A 22,655-nucleotide genomic window follows, 5' to 3' on the forward strand; every position below is an offset into this window, starting at 1 on the left:
TGCCAGATTTCAGGTTGTACTACAAAGCTGTGTTCATCAAGACAGTGTGGTACTGACACAAAAACAGACATATAGATCAATGGAACAGAACAGAGAACCCAGAAGTGGACCCTGAACTTTATGCTCAACTAATATACGATAAAGGAGGAAAGACGATCCACTGGAAGAAAGACAGTCTCTTCAATAAATGGTGCTGGGAAAATTGGACATCCACATGCAGAAGAATGAAACTGGACCACTCTCTTGCACCATACACAAAGATAAACTCAAAATAGATGAAAGATCTAAATGTGAGACAAGATTCCATCAAAATCCCAGAGAAGAACTCAGGCAACACCCTTTTTGAACTTGGCCACAGTAACCGGAGAAGGACAAACAGTGTATGTTCTCATTCATTTGGGGAATATGAATAATAGCGAAAGGGAATATAAGGGAAGGGAGAAGAAATGTGTGAGAAATATCAGAAAGGGAGACAGAACATAAAGACTTCTAACTCTGGGAAATGAACTAGGGGTGGTGGAGGGGGAGGAGGGTGGGGGGTGGGGGTGAATGGGTGACGGGCACTGAGGGGTACACTTGACGGGATGAGCACTGGGTGTTATTCTGTATGTTGGTAAATTGAACACCAATAAAAATTAATTTATAAAAAAAATAAATAAATAAAAAAAAAAAGAAAAAGAAAAGGCATCCAAATTGTAAATTAAGTAAAATTATCTCTGTTGCAGATGACATGATCATTCATACACATACACACACAGAAACACACAGAGAGAAAGATATCACAGATATGTGATATATATACCACACAGATTATATAAATACAGACACACACACACACACTGGAATATTATTAAGCCATAAAAAGAAGGAAGTCTTGCCATTTGTGACAACATGGATGTACCTGAAGGACATTATGTTAAATGAAATAAGCCAGAAACAGACAAATACTGTGTGGTATTACTTATATGTGGAATCTAAAAAAAATTAAAAAGGAAAGAAAGTTGAATCATAAAAACAAAGAGTAGAATGATGGTTCACAGGAGTGAGGAAAATGGGGAGATGTTGGTCAAAGGGTTCAAACTTTCAGTTATATGATGACTAAGTTCTGAGGAGCTAATATACAGTATTGTGACTATAGTTAATAATACTGTTTTATATACTTGAAATTTGCCATGAGTAGATCTTAAGGGCTCTCACCAGAAAAGTATACATATATCAAATCATCATATTGTATACTTTAAATATGTACAATTTTACTTGTCAATCATACCTAAATAAAGCTGGGGGAAAACAGTAAAGGGGTCTTTCTTAGCACAGAAGATAAGGAACCTTTCTCTTCCCAAAGAACCAATTACCTCTAACCATCCAGTCATCCCCCCAACCACTACTGCCTATTCCCTCCACCCTCACACACACCCTCCCCCGCACACAAATTCACAATGTCTAGATTAAATGTTGAAGTATCTGTCTACCTAACCATCCATTGATATAAGAAAGCAAAATTTACACCAGTTTTTAGAGAGCATAGCAATAAATGTTAAGGGAAAGAGAAAGGGAAGGTGACAAGTAATAAATATTAAGGCAGTCAGATTAGGGATAGAGACTCTAATAAAATTTCTCCTTCATTTTTAGGTTGTTCTTCATTCAGCTCCTGATTTAAGTATATACATATATTTATATATTAAAATATACTTATATGTGTATAAATATATATTCATAAAACATAGTAAAATATATTTACTATAAATATATTTATAATAAAATATAGTAAAACATTATAAATATAATTACATTTAAATACACAATTATATGTAATACAGTATAGAATTAATAAATATAAAAGTAATAAGTATATAATGTATAAATATAATATCTAAGTTTTATTACTATGGATGGCAATGCTTGAACTGTTTGGTTTTTGTCCCTGTCACTGATGGTACCTGGGAATACATGGGCAAACTACAGGGCAATGGCAGAAATGAAATTTAGAGCCTGGGAAAGAAGCCAGATTCAGAAAGAAAAGATTTGTGCAAACTTAAAATACAAAAAGAAATATACTTTGTGAGAGATATAAAATAAGTTCACACTTCTCATTAGGAATAACATGATGAGCTCTAGAGGAGAGGTGGAAAAAGCTGTATGTACGGAATTTGTAAGGCAAGGGGAAGAATGGAAGGATAGAAGACAGGGTAGAATGGAATCAGAAACAAGTATAATTTGTGATGGGCCTCAGTGAATAGGCAGGATTTAGTCGGGTAAATCAGATGAGAAAGCTGTCAAGAGAAGATGATGAACAAAGCATTAGGCATGTTTAGAAAACTGAGTTTGTCACATTTGTATGACAGGGATGATGAGCATAGGCTCTTGGGACAGCCTTTCTGGATTAAAATCCTAGCATTACCCTGTACGAGCTATAAGACTCTGGGTAAATCATTTGGATTTCCATATGTCTCCTTTTCCTCCTCTGTAAAATGGGGAAGAATAATAAAAACTTACGTGGCTGCTGTATGGATTAAATGAGGTAATACACGTAAAGTGAGAACAATGTCTGACATCCAGTAAGTGCTCAGTAAATGTCAGCCATTTTTTATTTGGATGCAGTACGAAGGAAGTATCCAGGATTTAAGGCTGGAAGAGAAGATAGTAGCCGTATTATGGAGAACTTGTGATGCCAGACTCGAGGGGTTGGGATTTAAATCAACACGAAGGAAGTTTTGAATAACAGAGTGTCATAAAGGCAGACAAACTGGTGTCAGTTTGTAGTAGATTTATAACAACTCCAACTACCAGGCAATGCAAAGGGCTGGCTTGTGAGAGAGTTGTTACCATAAAATGGAAGGGTTCAAGCATAGCCTGATCAACCAAATTCAAGGGTGTTATTTATACATGGCAGTCAGGCAGTAGTTCAGTGTTGGCCTAACTGAATGGCCTCTAAGATTCCTTTCAACTGTAAGTTGATTCAGGATAGAGAAGCTATGAACAGTATGGAGGAAAAACTTGTGCATGGCACTACTAGGAGCAGGGAGCCCTAACAACTATTAAAGCAAGAGAGGGTAGTACAGGGGTGGAAATGGCAGGAGATGGGAACACACTGTTTAGGAAAATTGCTGGTCTAGAATGTCAGAGCTGGAAATCAGCCCAGCTTCCTCGTTGTACAGACAGGTAAACTAGAATTCTCAGATTGGGGAAAAGACTTATAGGGTAATTTTAAAGGGGTGAGCCTAGAGGCAGGGGAGCCAGCCAGGAATCCAGAAATTCAGAAATGAAGTAATATGAGATTCAAAAAGGATGAAAATAGCAGGAATCGAAAGGAAGGGAGTAGACATGAAGGCTATTTTGAAGGAAGAAGCACCACAGGGGTGGTAACTGATTGGATATAGGGGATAAATAAGCAGTAACTCCAAGATTTTAATGCTAGTTTAGTGGAGGCAGAAGGCTAAGGACAGAGCCTGTTTGGCAAGGGGAAGAGAATGAGTTCTATTTTAGACATATTGGGGTTTGAAATTTATGAGGAAGGAAAAATAATTCAAGTAGACATTGTCCATCAATCAGATAGTCGGAGAGCCTAGAGCTCCGATGGAAAGGTTAAGCCAAGAGATTTGGGAGTCTTGAGATCTCATCAGTGCTCTTTCTTGAGGGAAACAGGAGAGAGAGGCAGAGAGAAAGACAGGAGAAAGGCAAAGAGAACAAGGCTGACCTCTGAGCCTTGAGGGATACCCACAAGATAGAGATGGGAGAGGCAGTTGAGACACAAAGGAGAACAGAGAAACAGTGAGAGAGCGTAGAGAAACAAGACAGTTCAGTACCACAGAAGCCATGCTGGCAGCAGGGCTTTGAGAACACCAGAATGGCACCTTGGAAACAATACTGATGATAGCAATACTAAAGATTTGTTAAACAATGAAATATAAATATCGCTGTTAAAAAAATGGAGCAGCCATATATATATACTGACAGAGAAAGATCTCCAGTATATGTAAGTAAAAAAAGTGAAATGCAGAAGATTGTTTCAACGTGTATAAGAGGCAAGACAAAGAATCCATATCAGATTTTTTTTCTGCGTATATAGAGATACTCTGGAAAGATGCATTAAAAAAAATCTAAGCACAGTAGGGGGTGGTGAATCCTGGGCAGACAAAGAACATCAGAGAGTAGGACACTATTCTCTGTCTACTTTCTCATACTAACTGGATTTTGAACCATATGAGTATGTTATCTATTCAATGCACAGTTTTAAATAGAGAACAGTTGTGTAAAGGAGACAAGGAAGATGACAACAATGAAAAGGCTAGTAAATTCAGCCCTCATGAAGACCTCAGCAGAAGCCAGATTGGAGAGGATCAGGGAATACATAAGCTTCAAGGACACAGAAACACTGATCATGCAAATACACAAGCATATGCTATACACTTACACATAAAATGCACGGTGCTATCCTTGGAAGGGTAAACTAGTAACTGGTAACGGTGGTTGCCTCTGGGAAGAGAAATAAGGGATTAAGAAACACTTGCCCACCTATATAATTTTAATTTTATTCCATGAACCTTTATCACCTATCCCCAAAATAACAATTTAAACAAATACACTGTGTTAGGAAGAGGGAAAGGAGGGAAGGAAGGAAGATAGGAAGAAAGGAAGAATGAAGGAAGGCTGGCAGGCAGGGAGGCAGGCAGACAGGGATGCCAGCTACTTCTCACTTAACAAAATTGGTGGCAATGAGGACAGGCTAAGAGAGGTTGGTTTTGTAGAGGCCAAGAATATAAAGTTGGATTTTTTGTTCATCGCTTCCCCCCTCCCAGTGTAAGAGTCAACAGGGGTATTGTGAAGGAAAAGCACTCTAAAATGGGATAAACTGAATTTTGAATACCAGCTCCACCACCTACTGGTCCCATGAGTTTTAGAAAGCTACTGAACCCTCTTAAACTTTTTCTGCATCTTAGAATAGCGACACTACTAAGTACAGCTCACACATTAGATCATATAATCCTGAGTCTAATCCAACATGGGGGTTAGGGGCATTGAACCCCTGCACAATCAAAAACCCATGTATAACTCTTGGCTCCAAAACTTAATTATTAATAGCCTACTGTTGACTGGAAGCCTAACTGATAACAGAAATAGTAAATAAACATATATTTTCTATGTTTATATATTGTATGCTTACAATAAGGTAAGCTAGAGAAAAGAATAGGTTAAGAAAGTCATAAGGAAGAGAAAAAATGTACAGTATTGTACACATATTTATTGAAAAAAATACTTGTACAAGTGGTCCCACATAGTGCAAGCCCATGTTGTTCAAGGGTGAGCTGTATTTAACAAGCTTCTCCAGAAGGCTTGGGAATAACTGATCTTTTCTCTAATGCTATGGCACAAAGAACATGGTGACAGGAGTAGTTAATATTGGTATAAGAAAGAGAACATGAGGGTGCCTGGGTGGCTCAGTCAGCTGAGCGTCCGACTCTTGATTTCAGCTCAGATCATGATATCAGGGTCATGAGATGGAGCCTGTGTTAGACTCCATGCTCAGCGGGGAGTCTGCTTGAGATTCTCTCCCTCTCCTTCTTCCCCTCCTTCCCTGGGTGTGCGCTCTCTCATTCTCTCTCTCTCAAAAATAATAAATAAATAAATCTTTAAAAGAAAAAAATAAAGAAAACATGAGGCACTAAAAGAGGGTTTTGAAACAAAACTCCAAAGTATAGTGGGACAAACTTGGGATTCAGGGGCAGGTAGAGCCGGATTCAAATCACAGCTCTACTGGCTACTAGCCCTGTTACTAGAGAATATTGTCTGGCCTCTCTAAGCCTTTTTTCTTTTTTTGTCATCCCTTAATTTATAATAGTGATGAGATTTGAGATTATGCATATAAAACTCCCAGAACAAAAAAAATAAAACTCCCAGAACATAATTGGCATTTAGGTATGGTAACTTTGATCAGCCCCAGCCCAAAGTTAAGGCCCCCAAGCACATAAAACAGCAATGCCAATTTCCTATCATGGACTTCTATTCCCTTGTCCCTTCGAACCAGCACTCAAAAAATAAAAGCATATCAGTTATCCCTTTGATTTTTCAAGCACCTATGTGGTCTCTCAAAGAATTCCCTCCTGCCCTTTGAACTTTTAATTCATTCTTAAATGATTTACTGGCTGCCTGGCCTCCAAATGACCATACTAGCAGTCATGTCCTTCCTCTCTAAAGCTCTGTGACCCTGATAGGGTTTACCATTCCCACGCTCTAGGAGCAGGCTTCCAAAACAAAACTTTCAGCTCTGGAAGGACCTTAATGGAAAGAGCAGTAAGGAGCAAGCTAATATTCTCTGCTTCTTCCACCATCGCCTGCAAATGCAGAATCATCACCTCTAAGACTTTCTCAGATTGTGTATATTCCTTTCAGACTTAGTTTGTGATCCTGATAAGGACAAACACTTCTTGGGGTCTCTTTGAGCACTGTTCCTAAAGTTGGCTCCAGTGATTCAAACCCTCCAGCAGTTGTCTGGGCAGGAATGAACTAAGAGAAAGCCTCACAGTGTGTCTTTTAAACTGTCATAGTACTGCCACTATGAGTTTTGGTCTGTTCCTTTTAGTGCCCTGACATAACCTAATTGACTTCCACAGAGACAGTAAGCCACCAATTAGATTAGACCCCATTAGGAAGGAGAACAGAGATGGTTCTTCTGGGCCCTTTTCGGCATTCTCAGCTTTGAATCAAAGAGTGAGAAAAGGAATGTCATGGTCAAATAATGAGGACACTTAAGGCACCAGGTATAAATACCAGACGATGACTCACATCCAAGACTAGTCAGACAGAACACGTTAGGGCTTGCTTAAGCAAAAGTGGAAACACACACACACACACAAAATGTTCACATAAAGCTATATCCTTTGGGCTGAAGTAGGGAAACATGGAAGACTCACACTATGCCCTCCCGAAACACATAGCAACAGAAGGGGTGGCTGCTGTTTTAAGAGTTTCAAAACAAAACAAAAAAAGAGTTTCAAAACAACACTGCCCAATAGCAAGGGGAATGCTGTGATCATCAGCCAGCAGGCCTCTCTCATATGTAAGCCTCAGGAACACAGCTCACACACAAGATCTGCAGTAGCAAGAAACCCGACTGTTGCAAACCAAACTCAAAGCAGCTCAGAGACAAGCAGGTAATCACCCCCATCCCTCACTGCTGTCATCATCCCTCTCATCCAAGATTGCATCTGGGAGCCCTCTCAACTTCCACCTGCACCATTTCCTTCTATGTGTTCCCTCTGTCCTCAGCTCACATAATGTGTCACTCAGGGCTCATCCTACTTACTAGGTGTCACTGAAAGACGAGAAAAATTGGCTATCCTATCCAGCTCTACTAGTCATCTCCTCTTTCTGATCTGGGATTAGAAGTGGAAGGGGGAAAACGACCAATTATTGAGCACAAAATTTCTTTGTGACACCTTCAGCAAACTATTATGGAGAGACTATTTTGTGCTCTGTGATGATGGGGAAGGATGATGAGGAAGATACAGAAGATATAACCACTATCCTCTAGAGGACTTTGGGTCAGTAAGCCGACACAAGGCAGCCAAAGTACCCACAGATTTCTACTGGAAAATCAGAAGTACCAGAACTACAAAAAGGGAGAGATTACTTGCACCAGGAGTGGACTGAGATGATGCCCTTGTGGCTTAGAGCTAGGGCTTGAAGATTAGGCCCAACTGGAAGGGGCAGAGATGAGAAGAAAAGGCCTTCCAGGTATGCAGCATAGAGCCAATGCACTCAAGGAACATCCAGATGGGGAATTTGGTGGCCAGAATTTCCCCAGCATGTTGGGGGGGATGGAGAGGAAACTATTCTGCCTGAAAACCTGGGTCCTGAAAGGGAGCCAGATGGAGAACTGTCCATACACCAAGCTTAAGTAGTTTGGGTGCTATTTTACAGGTAGCAGGGGACCCTTAAATAACCTTAAGTGGGGGAGGGGGATGATCAAAGGGAGGGAAACCACTAGGGAGGCCACTACAGTAGTACAGTTGTTCCAGAAGGAGGCTTCTTCATGCCTGTCCCAGCTCTTGCAAGATCCTCCTGCAAAGCTGCCTTCTGTCTGAGCTCACTATTGCAGAGCTCATTGCTATGCATCTCTTTTAAGTTGGGTGAGATATGAATGACATTTCTTATTCTGAATGAAACTCCTAATATTGTTCTGAAATTGGGTCAGGGACTTAAGTAGAAGTAAAAAAGTAGAAGCTTCATTCATCCCAGTCTTCCAGTTTAGAAGAAAGGAACTATGATACAACATTTCCATTTATGTAATAGCATTGGGTGGCTTGGCCCCTGGGGTCACTGGTCTCTTGTAAGATCCCAAAAGAAAAGTGAGGGCAGGGAGTGGGGGATAGAGAGAGAGACGCAGGAGAGAACTGCCAACATAGGGTAAAACCTGATTGTCAAGTGCTTTTCTGGGGCCTGTTCCAGATCACTGTCACTTATAGGCTTAGACTAGAGCTCAGCCCTAAATTAGGGCTCCAGCCTAGAAGGCGGGATGGGAGGTAGAAGGGCCCCACCTGGGTCTTAGCAGTGGGAATTAACTCTCCCTGATTCTTAATTCTTTTGGCTTTTATTAGTGGCTGGAAGGGGAGAGGGATGTAACCTGAACCCTAGTGCAGCTGAGAAGGGCTAAGAGCCAAAAACCCTCCTTAAGCAGATACAGTATGTGCAGGGTCTGGGCAGGTTTCAGAACACTGCACATTTCTCCAGCCAAAGGCACAGGAAAATATGAAAATTACATATTTAACCCCTCACATCCAGAAGGGGAGAGAATCATCTTCCTACCAGAAGAGCAGAGAGAAGTTAGCAAGCTGGCTCTTGCCTTTTTCACAAAAATACCTCTAGCAGCTAGATGGTCAATTTCAAATATAAATTATAAGCTATTTCACCTTGACAGGAAAGTTAGGTAAAGCAACCCATGTACCTATTAGACCCTAGTAGGAAGTGAGTTCTGTCTACAAGGAGGGAGGGAGGGAGTGAACAGACCAAATTCCACAGCACAAGCATCTTTACATCATTCTGACTTTTAGTCCATCACCACACAGAAAGTGGGTAACACTACACAAAAGTTAACAGATCTAGAAAGCAAATCTCAGAAGGATGGGGTCAGAAGACGGATGGGGAAGCCCATCTGCACACAAAATTAACCTTTCCTGAACATTTCATGTAAGTACACATGGCATCAGGCCTAGAGTTTGGGTCAGATAATCACTCCAAATGTGCAGAAGTCTCTTATCAATAGAATTATGTTTTCCATCCAGGTTTGCAGTAAATGAGTTTTTGAAGCCAGTCTCTATTTCCTCCTTATTTTAATGTAAGAATCAGGATGAGAGTGTGGTAAGGATACCACTGAAGGCAGATAATTCATACTTGCAAGTTTAACAACACTTTTTCAAAGGTTGCATTTAACAACCAATACTACTGTCAAGATATTAAAAATGATAATATTCACAGATTAGTAATAGTATACTATGCAAAACAGAAAACTGCTAACAAAAATGCAATACAGACTTGAGACTCCACTGGTTTGAGGTTTGCGTTACTATGCCTCCACATTCTATTTTTCATATAGAGAAAACAATCCTTAAACATCTTGGCAAGTCAACTGATGTTTTTTAACAGCTTCAAACCTTTTAACATTTCAAGGTTCGTGTCTGAAGTCTGGCATTTTGACAGTTTCTTCTATTTTGTGTTTGTTTGATTTTTGGACTTTCCCATCACTTGAAAGTACTAAGTTCGAAAGAAGGCACTTCAGACAGTAACACCTCAGGTGACCAGGCATCCTGCAGATTGGAGGAAATAACAAGACAAAGCTATGACCAGAAAAGCCCATTAAATAACAACGCAGGCCTGTTCCAATGTCTGTTGGAGCATGAGATTGTCTGGCAATTAACTAATTTCCCAAACAATCAGCAGATTGGTAAACTGTCTATGTTAACCATTATGTTCCTAAAATAATGATTTGTTGTTTTAACTGATCAGTGGCCTTAAGTAAACAAATCCTTTTTTCCAAGCTGTCTATGGAACTTCTTTATTGGATAGTCCTACAGACACCTAGGTCTTGGAAGACCCAAAACAGAATGAAAGCTGGTTGGCCCTCTCAATCCCCATAACTACTTTGAGACTTCCAGTTTAGTTATGGGGGATTCATCTCTAACCTCCCTCTCTCCTTCATTTCTTCAGCTCCAAATGGTGTGTGTTACCACTAACATCTGGCAACTTGCTAATGTGTAACAATAGCATATTGCTAGGATGGCTGATTCCCTTGAAATGCCTATCCGTGTTGTTCAGTTTAGGTCTTTTTTCATGCAAGCACTCAGGTGGCTGGTACTCTGTCAGGTGCTTTACCTTTTTTTAAATTTTTTTAAAGATTTTATCCATTCATCCATGAGAGACACACAGAGAAAGGCAGAGACATAGAGGGAGAAGGAGAAGCAGGCTACTTGTGAGGAGCTCAATGCGGAACTCAATCCCAGGACCCTAGGATCATGTTCTGAGCTGAAGGCAGACACTCAACCACTGAGCCACCCAGGTGTCCCAGTACTTTACCTTTAATGCATTAACTCTGATCCTCCAAAACAACAAAGTAGCTACTCACTTCCAGACCAAATCTATTCTATAGCCCAGGACATTGGGCAAGTGAACTAAAGGTAAACTAAAGGTGAACTAAAAGTGAATAAATGAACAAACAATACATACCCTGTCCTTGGGGAGCTCACGCTCTTAGTTCACCATGGGGTGAGCAAATTCACCTCAGTCTCCTGTCTGTGTCTTTAGGACATGCAGCCTGTACACTAACCAGAATGAATGCCTTTCTTACCCCCCACCCCAACCTGCCTAAATCTTATATATCCCGCAAGACCTAGCTCCAATTCTTCCTTTTCCCACAAAGCTCCCTGATCACATAGGCCCATAGTGAAATCTCCTTCCACTGAATAAATGTTGCTCTTAGATCCTAGCCCAGGCTTTCAGCACTTAAACATTTTTGTTTCCTGATCTTTCAGTAGTGGCTCTCCTCAACCAAACTGTCACTTCCAGGGAACAGGTCTTCTATGGTGGCTATCTCTTGTATTCTCTAGAGTTAGGCCTTTACAAAGTACTCAATAAATATGTGTTGACTGCTTGATTGATTGATTGATTGGAGGCTTAGTTGAGAGTTCTTAGGTAGGAGCCAAATAAGGTTTAGCATAGCCTTTCAAATTGCTGGATGTTCAGACATTAGCCAGAAATCACATCTGGTCTTCCAACTTCTGGCAGCAGAAGACATCCCATTAAAGGTGTCCTGCCACTTCGCATCTTCCCAAAGGTTCTAACTGCATACAATTCATTTTTTAAGTTCAAAAATTCTCCTAAGAGACACCTGTGGGATGCTTTTTCTTTTTCAAATCAGATACACATCTAGTACTTATATGAGATAAAGGATAAAATCAATCTCCCTTTCTCTTGGGAAAAAAGCATGAGTTCTATCATTTTCATTTTGCAAAAGAGGAAATTGAGACATAGAGAAGGAAATGACTTGCCCAATGACACACAACTGAGTGGCAAAGCAAAAACTGAACTTTAGGCCTTCTGAATACAGGCCCATACCCCTTACCCTGATTTGAGATTTAAAACAAAATAAAAACAAAATCCTTCCTTTCACCCTGATCTTTGAGGATCATATATTGGCAATGTTACTGGCTTTTGCACAAAATTACATTTCCCTCATTTCTCTCTCCCCTACTTCCTCTCTGCTTCTCCCTCACCCCCACTCATTTTTCTCTTTCATTTCTATTTTATTTCTCTATTTCATTTCTTTCCACACCACCCCCCTTATATTCCTACCCAGTTCTTTTTTTTTTCTTTCTCTTTCATCTGTTCACCTCTGTGAACATGGTACTATAGAAAGAATTTGGGATTTGGAAGTCGACAGAAGTAAATTGCAGTGCCAGCTTTTCCACTTATTGTGTGACTTACACTCTATTACTTAACTTCCCCAAGCCTCCCTTATCTGCACCATGGAGACATCATTATCTACCTCAAAGAGTTACCATAAAAATTAAATGGGAATATACATGTAAAACACCTGGAAGCAATAGGCTTTGCAACACAGCAGGTCTATTACCTCTCCTATCACACCACATCTAGGCCTTGACTACCCTTTGGGTTCAAGTAGTTGCTGAAATCCAACCAAACTACATGGCCTCTACCCAGTGAGGCACAAGCACACAAGTGGAATATCCAGGTCCTTGCATGGTCCACTTTTCAGCCTGTTGTCTTGATACTCCCTGATTGCAAACTTCACAGAGAGCCCCAAACTCTCAGTCAAGCCCTTCAAAGAATATGAAAATCAAGACCCAGTTACTCACCCCTGAGGCTCCAAGATGTCATCACTCACCCTCTCAGTCAGATAAGATGCTATCAAAAGCTGCCAACCTGCATAAGTTTTCACAGGAGCTTTTACTTACATTAAACACAAGCAAAAAGAAATGGAAAACAGCAAGGCAGCTCAACAAAGACAAGGCTTTAGCTTGTCATCTTCTCATAAGCGAAGATGGGGCTACAGCCATGAGACTCTTTCCAGAAGAACTAGTAGAACCAGCTTTACTCCCAGATCTACCTCCTATCACCCCCAACCCCCACCCCCAAAAGAAAAATCAATTTCTGATGGACCGTGAAAGGCAGGATAGGAGAACCATTCAAAACTTACATGCCAGAGGCTCAGGAAGAGAGTTGAGCATCTAGCTGGGAATCTGCTGAGTGGCATTAGGGTGGGAGCCAGAAGACACCACAAAGGGTCTGTCCATCACTGGTTTTAATCCTTGATCTTGTCAAATTAGTCCCACCTCTCGCATTCCTTACAGATGTAATATTAAAAGGCTGGAGTGAAAGTTAACAGACCATGCCACATGCCATCCCTGAGAATGTACCAGGAAACAGCCACTTCGGGGAAGACAGAAAGTAGGAGTGTGGAGAAAAGCAGTGCACTGTAATAACTGCCTGCTGTTGGACAGCCTTCACCCTTCCACAGACCAGAGCAGGCAAGGGTCCTGGAGCCCTTAACGACTGACCTTTCAATAAAGCAGAAGCTCGCCCCACTCCCCCCCAACCCCCCACCCCCCCACCCGGGGCAGGGAGTCTAAGAAGAAACAAGAGGGGATGGGGTACCTGGGTGGCTCAGTAGGTTAAGCGTCTGCCTTTGGCTCAGGTCATGATCCCAGAGTCTTGGGATGGAGCCCCATATCAGGCTCCCCACTCAGCAGGAGTCTGTTTCTCCCTCTCCCTCTGCCTGCCACTCACCCTGCTTGTGCTCGCTCTCTCTGTCAAATAAATAAACAAACAAACAAATAAAATCTTTAAAAAAAGAAAGAAAGAAACAGGAGAGGACAGAGAAGGGAAGTAGCACGCCAAAATTACTCTGCAAGTAGATAAAGAGTATCAGGAAGGCGACAAAGGGCCTGTCCTCTACTGAAACAGGACAGAGAGAGACACACGGTGTGAGAAAATAACCCGCTGACATGGCTATTAATTTGCTGAGTGTTTTCAAACTTTATCAACCTTAACTCTGCGAGCTTCTCTTACCCGCCCCACCGGAAGCATGGCTGAGCCAAGAGGGACAAAGTTGGTACAACTGACCTGTGAAAAAAGAAGAAAAAAAAGTTGGGTTTTGGACAGAGGGCAGAGAAGCCAATGAATGAACAAAGAAGCAATAGCACATGAATGAGCCAGTCCAAAATGCGGGCTTTAAGCAACTGGTGCTGATGCATGGGGGCTGGGAAGCAAAGATTGGACATGAAAGAATGGCAGCCTGGATGCCTGGAAAATGTGTCTGTTGCTACTAGGCAGTGTTCACTCTGGGACACAGCACAGTCATAGACTTGCACTGCAAGAGGAGGGAGCAGAGGTGGAGTCAAAGGGGAAGGGTTAGTCACTTCGAGAAACCAAGTCATCTTGATCTTTGCAACTTCAGGGCCTGACTGGGCTGGCTCGGTGCCCAAGTAAACATGCCAATGTGATGTGAGGGAGAAAGGATCATCCCTTGCAAAACTAATGCCCAAGACAATCTTTCCACTTGGCCTATTTACACTGGATGTGGCAAAGAGGTATAAGGAGACCAAGCTCTACCCGCATCCTGTTCCTTGGAAGGTAGTCTTCAGCCAGGAAAAAGAAATATCTCCACTTACTCATTAATGACTTATTTGAAGTCTGTCTGAAGGGATTTTTTTTTTCAGGAGAGCACCAGGAGACAAAATACTGGCTGCCCAGAAATTAAGTGAAAGTGATCTAGATATCAACATAAGCAGTCGCTGGTTACAAGGCAACAGGCAAACTGAGAGTTCAATTTCAGAGATAAATTCAACCATAAATACACTGTGCACACACATCTTGTCCCAGCATCAAGAACAAGAACACACTGGGCACGTTGATAGTAGCAGAACCCCAACCCCACCTAGATCTGTGTAACAGTGAATCTCGAGCACTTGTCCCTAACTTCTGAAGAAATTGTTTTCCAAGAATCATTTTCATAAATAAACATCTTGGAACTGTGGATAGTATCCCATGGGCAGAATATTATAAATGATGGTTAGGTTCTATAATTTCATCGGTCATATGCCATGAACTAAATAGGCCTCTCCAAAACTGCTATGAACCGAGTCACTATCGATAACATCGTGTCAGAAAGACAGGTTCCCCAGCCTTCCCCTCTCTCTTCTCCAGGCCTCTCATCCTTCCATAATGATGAGGATCAAGCTCCATTCCAATATCCTCCCCAGTCAGGGCTTTAGTGGCAAGAAAAGATGTTTGCCCAACTTTGGTGACAAACTGGTGGATGTGAGGGGCCTCCCTCCTACTGGGAGACAGGGCCGTGGGTGCAAGGCCTCCCACAGAAGTGACTCTTAAGGGCATTCCAGGTTTAGACAGACCTCAAACCCAGGGATGGCAGGAACAGCAAGAGCTTTGCAGTCAGTGTCAGTGACAATATGCAGGGAGATGAATATTTGACAGGGGGTTGCCACAGAGACTGCTGTGCCTAAATTCCTATATAGGAGCTCTGTAAGTGGAGATTTTTTTTTATATTACATAGTCAGCATCTTCAAACTTGGAGATATCTATTTTTCTCAGAAGGGGAAAATTCAGTTCAAAGACATTACTCCTACAAATCCCAAGCCAAAGGCTGATAAAAAAAAAATTCTGATGTCTCAAAGTTCTGATTTTGATGCTATTCATTAAATGCCACTTCCTTTTGTTATTCAACTTCCTTCTTTGTAACTTTTTGTATAGACATGTATGCTCCTTGAGGTCAGAGCTTATATCTTCTTTCTCATCTCCCTTGGAACACTTTTTCTCAATGCTAGCCTGGGCTAAAGAAACAATAAGAGATGAAATGTGTCCCTCCCAAATCTATTACGTGGCTGTCTCAGATGCCTATGTAAGGCGGCCTTTGGCAGGTATGGCTTGGCAGCAGCAAGGTACTTCCACTAAAAGGTTTTGCTTGACACAAGGTCTGTTGTATGGCATGGATACCGGAAAGAGCCAAAGTGGTCTTCAGCTGTATTTTTTTTTAAAGAATGGTCCTAGTCTTCTCAGTTATTGTATTTAGCTGTGGGCTTCATAACTCAAGAGGAACATGGACAGGCTGGAGTGCACCCAGAGTGTGAAGAGGAAACAGGAGAGGAGGCTGGATCTCAGATGCCATAGGAATAGCTGAAATTGCTAAGGCTCTTTAGTCAGAAAAGTGAGACAAGGGGACATAGTCTGTGTCTTTGGACCTCCCAAAGGCTGCCCTGAGACAAAGAGAAAGCATTCTTGTTTTGTGTGGTCCTAGAAGGTAGGGCTAGGACCCACGGAGAGAAGGTAGAGGGATAATGATTTCTATTCAACATATGAAAAAGTTGTCTACAGTCAAAACTTTCCAACCAGGAAATGGACTAGCTAAGAAGGGAGTGAACTCCCCATATGAGCACAGGAGAACAAGTTCAAAGCTAGTAGAAGGCTAATGGACTGGTTAAGATTAAGACCAGGTGACTTCCAAAAGGCCCTCTTGACTGAGAATCTGGGATCCTAGCTAGGCCTCCTCCAAGAACAGCATTAGATTAGTGGTCCTGAGTCAAGTCTGTCCTTTGGTGCCTGATGGGGGTGGGGAAGCAATTAACAGTACTCAGATCTGTCAGTATCTCCCCTCCCCGCCCCTCGCCCACTGGCTCTTAAGAAGCCTAACTAGAAAAACTGTGATGTTCCCTATGGATAATCACTCCATAAACTCCAATCTCTAGCCTGAGTCCCTCTTTCCTCTTTAAAAAAAAAATGGGGGCAGCCCGTGTGGCTCGGTGGTTTAGTGCCGCCTTCGGCCCAGGGCCTGATCCTGGAGATCCGGGATTGAGTCCCACGTCAGGCTCCCTGCATGGAGCCTGCTTCTCCCTCTGCCTCTCTCTCTCTCTCTCTCTTTCTCTCTCTCTCTCTCTCTCTCTCTCTCTCTCTCTCTCTCGAATAAATAAATAAAATCTTACAAAAAATTCCTGGGAGGGGTAGGGGAGAGCAAAAGGGGAAATAATTTTAATTTTTTTAAAGGGACAATACTAAAGTGTCTTCCAGCTGGAGTTGAATTCTTTTCTTTGAGGTTTTGGAGAGGGAAAATCCTCTAACAGGCTTGGCTTTTTTCACTTAAGGGAGCACATGTGTGGATATCAATAGGGTACCAGGTGTATCATGACAGCCCAGCAGGCCCCAAAATAGTGTGTACCCAAAACTCAGCCAAGGGTTACCAGACATACCACCTGCCCTTCTTGCTCTACCTCCCTCCAGTCTTCTCTGTATCTTTTTGGATGGATTCCTACTCCATGTCTCCACATGCCTTCGACTTTCTGGGAGAGTTGGGGAACTGAGGCCCCAGACATCTTTGCTTATTCCAGAGGCAGATGAGGAGGGGGATTCATGTAAGCACCCAGTCTGGACGAAGCTCCAGAGAAGCATACCCCATGAAGGTCCCTTTATGAATGCCAAGCCCTGGTCTTGGGTGGGCCCAGCCTGAAGGCTTCACAGGAACTACTGGTTCTCATATAACACCACCTTTGCAGCCAGTAAGAACTCAAACTCGCAGCCAAATTCAATGCCATCCACAAGACAGCCTTAATCTGACTTAACCCATGTCCTATTGAAATCTCAACTGCCTCTTTTTGTGCTTCTTCTAGGAAATAAGGTCAGTCATGGTGGGGATGGGAGGTGGGGAGGGAGCTAAAAAAAACCTTAAAGGGCATGCCCTGCCATCTTCCTAGGCTAATGATAGCAAACAGTATTAGAGCTGTCCCAATTCACCCTCATGTCATCTTTGATAATAAAGATGGGACAAGTATGCCTACCCCCATTTAACAAACAGACATTTGGATCTAGAGAGGGTAAAATGATACAGCAACAGAAATGCACCGTAAGTGAAGGAGGTGAAGTTTCCTTCCCCTCCAAGCTACTTCCCCACCCCACCCTGCTTTGTTCCAGGGCAGTAACTAGTGGCCACTTGCTTCACTGTGCCTGATGGAGACTGCCACCAAAAAAGGGCCAGGAAGAGGGCAAATACGTAGGATAAGCCTATCTTCTCCCCAGTTTAGCTCCTTCTCTTGCATCCCCACTGGCCTCCACCCCTTCTCTTCTTCACCCTCAGCCAACCTCAGGACACACTTCCAAGAACTCAAATTGAGGAGGGGAACCTTCACGCTGGAGGTCAGGAACTCTCTGTGTATCTGTCTGTCCATTTGTCTGTCTTTCTCTCTACATCTCTCTCTAACTCTCTCTCTCTCTCTCTCTCTCTCTCTCTCTCTCTCTCTCTCTCTCACACACACACACACACACACACACATGTGCCACCTAAGGATACAACCTGAATCTCTGAGGCCTCTGAGAGGCCCTATTTGATGCAGAATCATTGCTGCCAGAACCTGGGAAAGGTCACCCATCCCCAAAGATTTTTTCCAGTATGGGGAATCAACTTCATGGATGACTGTCTACACTGTAGAGGGGCATCCCTAGGTGGCAAAACAGATAAATACAATTAGAAGAGAATCTCCACTTTATCCAAACAGGCCTCCTGGGCCAATAAGGTAGTATAAGATGCTAAACAAAGGAATTAATAATACGAAGGTCATGGGCCCAAGTCCTGTGTGGGTTGTGCTTCTTTGGAAAAATCACAATGTATGGGGAAATCATAAGCCATCCCTTAACACTTGGGATAATCAATAGCAGGTTATTTAAAAAAAAAAAAAAACATTTCCTTTTTCTTTCTCACTGAATTGTGAGAAGACACCAGTCTCCTAAAACTTGGGCAGCTAGGGCAGCCTGGGTGGCTCGGCGGTTTAGTGCCGCCTTCGGCCCAGGGCATGATCCTGGGGTCCCAGGATCGAGTCCCACATCGGGCTCCCTGCTTGGAGCCTGCTTCTCCCCTGCCTGTGTCCGTTTGCTTCTCCCTCTGCCTGTGTCTCTGCCTCTCTCTCTCTCTCTCTCTCTCTCTCTCAGGAATAAATAAATAAAATCTTAAAAAAAAAAACTTGGGCAGCTGAATTCCCCACGTTTGAGGAAATCACAGGAGCCACTAGGAAATCAACCATTTCCCAACCAACTTGATGATTTCCTGATCCAAAGGCTCTCCCAGGACAAATATGAGGTAGCCTTTCACACTCTACGCAGTCTTTTCCCACTGTTCACCCTTTCTCAACTCCCTCCACTCCCAAGATTTCTCCACAAGCTATCTCTAAACATGTACACCACACCAGACCCAAATTGCCTTTTTTTCCCTGTCACGAAAGGAGGTTCTCCAGCATTCCCCACCATGGTTCTTGCACCTCACCTCTCTCTCTCTGCCTGACCTGAGATTATTACAGTAATTTGGAGGCACTAAAACAGTCCTTTCCTACTCTCTAAGCCCAAACTTCAGCAAGGAGTGTCCACAACCCAGTCCTCACCTACTGTGGAACCACAGGCTGGGATGGAAAGAGTCACTCGGGAAACTGTCAAGACTAGATGCATCCCTGAATGGTTCTGCCCCATACCCCTGCACAAACCGCAGTACTACCAGAAGAATAAAGAAACTCTCCATGTAGTAGAAAATATAGCCCTGGAGCCTACCACTGACTTACTGTCTGGCAGACCTAGACAAGCTACTCACTGCATCACTGCCTCAGTTTTTCCATCCATTTCTCTACAACCTTCCCTGACTGCCTCACAGGGGCGGGGGATGGGGGGGATGGGGGGGAAGAGGCTAATGAAATAAGGGATATGGAAACACAGTATAAACAGCAACACTGTATGCAAATGGAACAAAGCCACCTCTTCAGTCCACAACCCTTCTGAGGAGAAAACAATGCTTACTGGGCTGTCATAAGTCTTATTTAAAGACCACCCACTTGAATCTCATTATAGATGTGAGGACACCTCAGCCCAGGCGCAGCAAGGGATGCACTCAGGATCCCCAAGCTAATGAGTGTCAGAGCAAGGATTAGAACCCAAGGTTCCAATCTTCCAATACAATTCTCTTTCTATGACCTTCCATCCCTTCTGCACCAGTGTGTGCAAACTGAGGCTATTTTCAAGAAGAAAGCTGTATTGTTCTGAAGCATAAGGGGAAACAAAACTAAATTAGAAAAATGAAAAGGGGACTAATGAACTCTGCCACAGGGTATCTTGGCAAGAAAAAAATACAGGCAATTATTGCACTTAAAAAAATACTATGGCCCCTTTATGTAATATTGGGGCTAACCATGTTATATACAACTGGCTTTTACTGTAAGGTACCAGGCCATTTGGGAGGGATAGGATAAATGCTTTTGCTCCCTGCATACCCAAATGTGTGTAGTAATGAGTTTTCATATAATAGGGGTCAACTGTGTTCAGCAGAAAGGGAATCATTAAAAGGCACCCTGCCTCTCAACACAGGAGTCACTTCCTCAACAGCTTAGCCAAGGAAACCCTCATCTACCCTCAAATAATCCCCCAGCCAGACCACAAATTGCTGGCTGCCCCATACTTAGTAACACCCCCTGCTATGCTCAGCACTGGCTCTGCAAAACAATCCAGGGCCATAGCAGTAAGCACTCTCTGGGGCGTTTCTCAGGATGGCTCATCCCTGGGCAGAGGTGAAAAACGACCTTTCCAAGATAGGTTGTCTAGGCAGACTGTGGAAATTCTGTGGGTGGTGTAAGGAGAAAAAGAAAGGGAGGAACTGCCAGATCATGGAGGGCTGCATAACCTATTCTGACCTTGGTGGAAAGAAGGAAGAGAGGAGTCTGATTAGAAGAAATTCCTGAAGGCTGGGATTCCCCTCCCCAAAATGGTTGTTGGAGAGTATTCTTGTTTTCTTTGGTTAAAAAATGGTTTTTTTGGTTTATATAATTCCCTCCTGAGACTATTGGAGGGAGAGTGCCTTAAGAGGGGATGTGATAGTGGGTGACAAAGGCATCTCAGGCTGGTTAGAAATACCAGTATGGGGACCAGTATGGGGAAGGAAGAGGTGGATGAAACTATGGGCTGGTTATTGGTGTTGGTGGGGGGGCAAACATCCCAGGTTTCCCCAACAGCTCCTCAAAGTTTTGCTTCAGGTACCTCAGACTGCTCAGTGGTACACCCCATGGCAATACCCCAAGGTTGCTAAGAGCGTGGGCCCCAAGGCCTGAAGGACCCTCTCCCCTACAGGCTAGCCAGTGGGCCCAATGCAAGGGGTAAAGCAGCACCCTGTGGGGGTGTGGCAGGGCACTGGCCACCCCCTGCTGAAACGTGACCTCCCTTACAAAGCCAAAAAAATAGTGACATTTGATCCCTGCTGAGAAGCCACAGCTTTCCATCTCCAGCCCAAGCCCACATGTACAGCCTCAATTGCAATTTGAGTGGGTGGGAAGGGGAAGAGCTTTTCAGACTTGAGCATTTAAGAGAAACAAAAACAAAAACAAAAATGGGATGAAGTTCTAAAGTTCATTCACTTGGCAATCTGGCACCTCAAGGTGAACGGCCCTACACTTCTCTCTTCCCAGTAACAGCCCCCCAGGGCCCCCACACCCCCTCACCCCTACTGGGGATGGCTCCTTCTGGAGGAGGAGGTACTGGAGCACTCAGGAGAGATCCTCTCCCCAGTCCAGGGCTGCAACTTGGCTTCCAGCAGATCACAAACTCCTAAAACAAACAAACCCTGGCGGCGGCAGCAGCAGCTCCAACACAGCTGCGCTCCATGGCGCAAAAGTTTCCTCCACACTTCTCTACGTGCAGGAAATCTCGCCGGCGCTGGGGCAGGACTCCGGAGGGAGGGTAAGGCCGAGCCGAACCGGCAGGAGCAAAGCCTCGCCAGCTGAATGGATGTGCGCGCGTCCGGTCGTGGGAAGTGAGGCTGACGAAAGCCACCAGTGCCTCATCTCCGTTCCCACACCAGACCCTCGCCCTGCAACCTGCCCGGGTGGGACGACCCGCGAGTCGGCGGAGAAGCCAACGCTGCTAAGGGAGCTGCCAAGCGGCGCTGTCTGTCCCTCAAGGGCGAGGGAACTTCCAAGGAGAAACCCCCCAACAGCCACCGCTTCCTCCAGCTCAAACTGAGGGGGAACAGCCGCCCCGACGTGGAGCAAAACCTGCACCCCGGAGCCTAGCGAGTGTGTGCGCGTAGGGCTCAAGCCCCCGGGCCAGCAATGCTCCCATCCTGTACTCCCGCCACCCGTCATGGGTGTCTGCGCCCGAGCTGGTGGCGAGATCCCTCCGTGCCGCTAATGCTCCACGGGAGGGCTCTCACCCTCAGCCCGGACCAAGTTTCAAAGTTGGTCTGAGGGCCGCGTCCCAGGGCAGCCTGCGCACCCGCTTGCCCATTCAAAGTTGGGCACCGCTGGGACCGAGGCGCCAGTTCTTACCTTAGACACTGTGAGCGGTTCGCAGTGTTCCAGACCCCCTTTCAGGGTGAAACCCCAGGGCGCCCCGCCTTGCAGCTGCACAGGGACGTACTGGAAGGACCCAGGCCGGTTCTCCATCCTCCGCTCGGCTCAGGCGCCGCGAGGCTCCTTTTCCTCGGGGGCTACGTTGCCTCCGCCCCCAGCGGCTCCGCCACCAGCGCCCTCCAGCGCTACGCCACCCCGCGCCGCCCTGCTCCGCCTACTCTCCTGGCTGGAGACGATCGGGCAGCTGGCGAGCTCGAGGAGGAAATGACACGGAGCTGGAGAAAGGGGAGGGAGGAGAAGGAAAAAAAGAAAAGAAAGAAGGAGAGGCGGAGGGATAGCGCGTAATGGACGAGTAAACGGAGCAGTGGGGAGGGGCAGTCAGTGCGACCTCGCCTATAGGATCGCTGGGGAGCGAGCGTGAGGCAAGGCCTCTCACATCAATTGTTACATTGTTTCATTCAAGCTGCCCCCCCCCCTTTGGTCCCCCTCCTTACCGCCGGGTTCCCCGCCCCTCCAGCCAGCAGAGGCAAAGGGAGGTGAAAGTCGTTAGTGTGGGTAGCCCGCATGGCCGAGTGGGCTGAAACGCTGGCTTCCCGATTACCGAGTTCGTGTTTCTCTGACTGCCTTTTTCTTCTGAAGGTCCCAAAACCGAGTCCTGGGAGGGTTACAAGGCTGCTAATTTGTGGACCTTGCCTAGAGGAATGGAAAGTAAAGCAAGCAGGCCAGCGAACACAGTGAGACTGTGTGTGTAGACTGCTCTGTGTG

At 44.4% G+C, this 22,655-nt stretch overlaps 1 protein-coding gene across 3 annotated transcripts in view; it reads right to left on the reverse strand.

The window, feature by feature from the left end:
- Window positions 1-22,068, reverse strand: part of SHROOM4 (shroom family member 4) — a 298,508-nt gene extending 276,440 nt beyond the window's left edge. For 2 of the 3 annotated variants that reach the window (XM_055338487.1, XM_055338486.1), the window contains exon 1: window positions 21,867-22,068. In XM_055338487.1, coding sequence (XP_055194462.1) covers window positions 21,867-21,983 — 117 coding nt within the window. In that variant the 5' untranslated portion in view covers window positions 21,984-22,068. Of the gene's footprint in view, window positions 1-13,167; window positions 13,257-21,866 lie in introns of those variants that run through there. The other variant, XM_055338488.1, reaches the window with a different exon arrangement.
- Window positions 22,069-22,655: the final 587 nt, after the last annotated feature.

Source organism: Nyctereutes procyonoides, unplaced genomic scaffold, assembly GCF_905146905.1.
Source record: "Nyctereutes procyonoides isolate TBG_1078 unplaced genomic scaffold, NYPRO_anot_genome, whole genome shotgun sequence".
Taxonomy (NCBI): Eukaryota; Metazoa; Chordata; class Mammalia; order Carnivora; family Canidae; genus Nyctereutes; species Nyctereutes procyonoides.